The sequence below is a fragment of the Meriones unguiculatus genome, chromosome 15 (genome assembly GCF_030254825.1).
Source record: "Meriones unguiculatus strain TT.TT164.6M chromosome 15, Bangor_MerUng_6.1, whole genome shotgun sequence".
Taxonomy (NCBI): Eukaryota; Metazoa; Chordata; class Mammalia; order Rodentia; family Muridae; genus Meriones; species Meriones unguiculatus.
Window position 1 is genome coordinate 59,927,906 of NC_083362.1, and position 3,625 is coordinate 59,931,530.

The window sequence follows — 3,625 nt, forward strand, 5'->3', positions numbered from 1 at the left end:
TAACCATTACCCTCCAGTGAAAACCCTGAAAGTCAAACCCTACTATGCTTGCTGGTACTCCCAGAGAGAGGAGTGTATGGGCCCATGAGAAACGAGCCACCCATTAAAAACGGGACATAAAAGAGAGACATTTATCTTTCCAAGTCTTTGCTTAGTTCTATTCCAAGTCTTTGCCCACACCTGTCCCCCTCTTATGGGAACCTCTACCCACCTGCCCTTGCAACACAGCAGGCTGGGCACTGTGCCAGCTTAAGATGAAATCGAGGCCAGCCCACCACTGTTCCTCCAGCCAGAGAGGCCTCAGCCTCCTCCTCCTGCGAGACACAAAGGCCTTCTGTGACTCAAGCAGGCCATGCTCATCACCTGCTGGTTGTATTGCCCAACTTGCTGCGTAGTAAATGATGTGGTTTCCATTGAATCCCTGAGGCAACCCTCTAGCTAGACCTACACATTTTTAAGTCCATGATACAGCTCTGTGTGGAGACTTCAGGGTTCATCTGGTTCCTTTTGATGCTCTGGGTAGGTGTGAGTTGCTTTGTGCATGGATCTTACTCAGATCCTCATGCTGATGTGATAGAACAGGTGACCAAGCTTGGAGAAGTTGAGCAACTTGTTCACTCAATATGGCAAAGTAGACAGGCACTGGAGCTTAGTACTTGAAGCAGCTGGTCCAGGTGCCTGGGGAGAAATAGCATCTTCTGCTGGGACTAATAGAGGCAGGTATGGTGCTACTTCTCCAGCTTCAGGAGTGACTGGGCCTTGTACGTCTCAACTGAGCCCCACAGACACCACCAACAAAGCCACCACATAGGGCTCATTCTCATTCGAATCACATCCTACTCCATGGCTCCCATTATCAGAGGAAAGGGGCATAGGAACCAAAGCAAGATAAAAAAACCAGCAGGGAGAATTTGTTCTCCCTGCAAGAGACCTCTCCTGGACTTGGTCCATACATGGGTCTCCAGCACTCCTTGGCATCTCCAACATCTTGGGGTTTCCAGGACAAGCAATGCTTCACCTTTAGAGCTTCACACAACACCCCTTTTCTGTAAGGCCTATCACAGCAAGGCCTATCACAGCAATACCTTAGTCCCTGATTATTAAGAGTGGGGAACATGGAGGCATCTGGCTGAGAGCTTTTCCTGGAGTTGACAAATGTGTAGAAAAGCTGATCTGAGTAGTTATACCAGGTGAACAGAATCAGTTCAAAGGTTGCGAATCAAGGTTCATTTCTCACACATGGCAACTATAACTCCATTTGCAGGGAAACTGGAGGTCCAACCACCTTGTGGCCTCCATGAGAAAAAAAGCACTGGATTATCTACAGGGCAAGGACGCCCATAGGTAGAAGGTCAAGATAATACTGCATTCAGAATCAGGACCAGTTCAGCCCAAATTTTCTTTCTGTAAGCTCAAAAGAGGGTCTTTCCAGACCACTGCTCACATGCAGAGAACATTTTCTAGTGGTTGCTTCAGTGCTGACCCCAACTCCCCCGGGACCCTGAGACTACTTTTAAGCCCTCTATCCAAGCCATTTCATAGGAAGGTCAAGGCGACCTAGAAAGGGCTTTTTCTGTGGCCGGAATTTAAAAACGCCAGGCGACTTCAGAACATGGAGTTCCAGAGAAACTAGAACAGTTGGCCTTGATTGAGGAAACATCACCCAGGCAGTGAGGCTGTTCCGTCTCCCTAAAGCATGTGCCCTAAGGAGGGAAAGAGGGACAGACAAGGTTTGCAGGATAGAATCAAAAGTTAGGCTTAGCGTACAGTACATTTGCTACCCAGGTGAGGGTCCAACCAGACCCAGATACACCTGCTTTCTGGCCGACCACATTCTGGGTAAGCAGAGTTAGAGCGTTACTTTAAGGTGTAGAAAAGACGAACCAGATGGTCACGCAATAGTCTTAACTTGCAACCCTGCCTAAGCTCAGAAACCCAAACATTTGCTACCCAAAAGATCAAAGAAAATGTCAGTTTTCACAATTTTATTTGCTTTCAAAATGTTATTGAGATGTTGGGGAGAAACAGCCAACACATACATTCCCTTATTTCGTCACGACTGGCATTTTACCCACTCTTGATAGGATCTTTCTCTGGCTTTGGTCTAACTTCAGATCTCTTTGGCAGTCCCCCTCTGATGTCCTCCTGTTGCTGCCTGGCGTTGTTTGAAGTCCACCAGGACAGAGCTCCTTGCCGCATCACAAGTGGGAGCGGTAATTGCGACTTGCTGTGGGGAAGGACAGATTTATAACAGGGACACCCATTAGAACACGGCCATCCAAATCCTCGTCTCTAGGAACGCAGCCACGGGAACTCGGGCATCTCAGGGTGAGATTGCTGGTTCCTACGGAGGACTGCCTCCATGGAAGGTGGCTGGGAGAGCATGGCCGTGAGCAAGGCCACTCTCCTGCTCACCCCTTCGCTTACCATCATCGCTCCGTTTCCTACTCTTCAGGCTGCCCTTCCGGTATTTTCTCTTGCCACCACCTCTCTTGACACCCTTGTGAGGAGCTCGGTTCTTGCCTCTCCTCATGCCATGACTCTTTAGCTTGCGGCTGGTCGACATTGTAATTTCTGCCAAAATGAGGGGCTTTGCAAGGCCGGCAGGGCCGGGAGTCCGTGTATTTAAGGCCTTAGCCATTGTGACTGCAAAGGGGTGTGGCTTAGCAGCCGGGTGGGGCTCGCTTGTGATGTCACTAGCCTTTGCTACCCCTTGGTGGTACATATATGAAGTAAGGCAGCCTCTTCAGCACAGCTCAAGTCTGGTCCTCAGTTTTGAGACCCCCTTTTAGATTAAAGAAGGCTTTTCAGACAGGTATTGAATGACTAAGTCTCACTTCTATACAAGGCCTGGAAAGTGTTTTACCAGTGGTCATTAAAGTGTATCTCTTGCCTGTAGAGAATTTAAAAGTCAGTGTGGATATTTGTATGTGCACATGTCAGTCTCATAGCATCTGCAGGCAGCAAATATAGTCCCCTAAACACTTGAGTCTAGGAGAGCTGATTCAATGTGATCAAAATGTGACATTTTTCTTCCCAATCTTTGCACTTTTGACAGCAGGGCCTGAATAAGTTTTGGTTTGTCTTTTTAAGTTTGGTGTTTTGGGATCTTTGATATCCCTGGCTTCTACCTGCTACAAACCAGTAGAACAGAACCAGAACTCCTGCAGATGTGACAAAGACATTTCCAAAGGGTGCTGCTTGTCAGACACAAAATCCCCATCACTGAGAGACACTGGTCTGTAAAAAAATTTTGGTAACCTGAATTTATTGGGCACTAGGGAAATATTTTAAGACAATCTAGAGACAAAAGTTTGGTGTGCATGGAACTTTCAGCCTAGTGGATGAAATCTGTTACAGCACTGATCAGTCTTCTACACAGTGAATTCTGTTGATGCTGTTCAGTGGGGTTGAGTGACTAAGATACCTCTAAACCATATCGGTGGTTCAGGAGAAAGACTTAGCCGTAGTTATGGAAAGGTTGAGATGGAGCTAAACAAGGACTGAGTCTTGGAGGTGGATTGGATGTGGCAGATAAGAGCTGTTGGCCTGTTTCTGTGTAATGTAGCTGTGTGAATGCTTTAGGCACTGTGATCAGGCGGGGCTTTTGAATATGGGTTTTGGA

At 47.4% G+C, this 3,625-nt stretch overlaps 1 protein-coding gene across 1 annotated transcript; it reads right to left on the minus strand.

The window, feature by feature from the left end:
• Positions 1-1,974: 1,974 nt before the first annotated feature.
• Positions 1,975-2,602, minus strand: Tnp1 (transition protein 1). The gene is made up of 2 exons (XM_021658686.2): positions 2,428-2,602; positions 1,975-2,227 (listed from the first exon to the last, which is right to left on the minus strand). The coding sequence occupies exons 1-2, from the start codon at positions 2,564-2,566 to the stop codon at positions 2,199-2,201; spliced, it is 168 nt and encodes a 55-aa protein (XP_021514361.1). The 5' UTR covers positions 2,567-2,602; the 3' UTR covers positions 1,975-2,198.
• Positions 2,603-3,625: the final 1,023 nt, after the last annotated feature.

Bases quoted from the DNA above. Each gene is read 5' to 3' on its own strand.
- Tnp1 (XM_021658686.2), bottom strand. From the start codon at position 2,566: ATGTCGACCAGCCGCAAGCTAAAGAGTCATGGCATGAGGAGAGGCAAG. The intron at 2,228-2,427 runs GTAAGCGAAGGG...CCTTCCCCACAG, and splicing joins TAGGAAACGGAGCGATGATG to CAAGTCGCAATTACCGCTCC.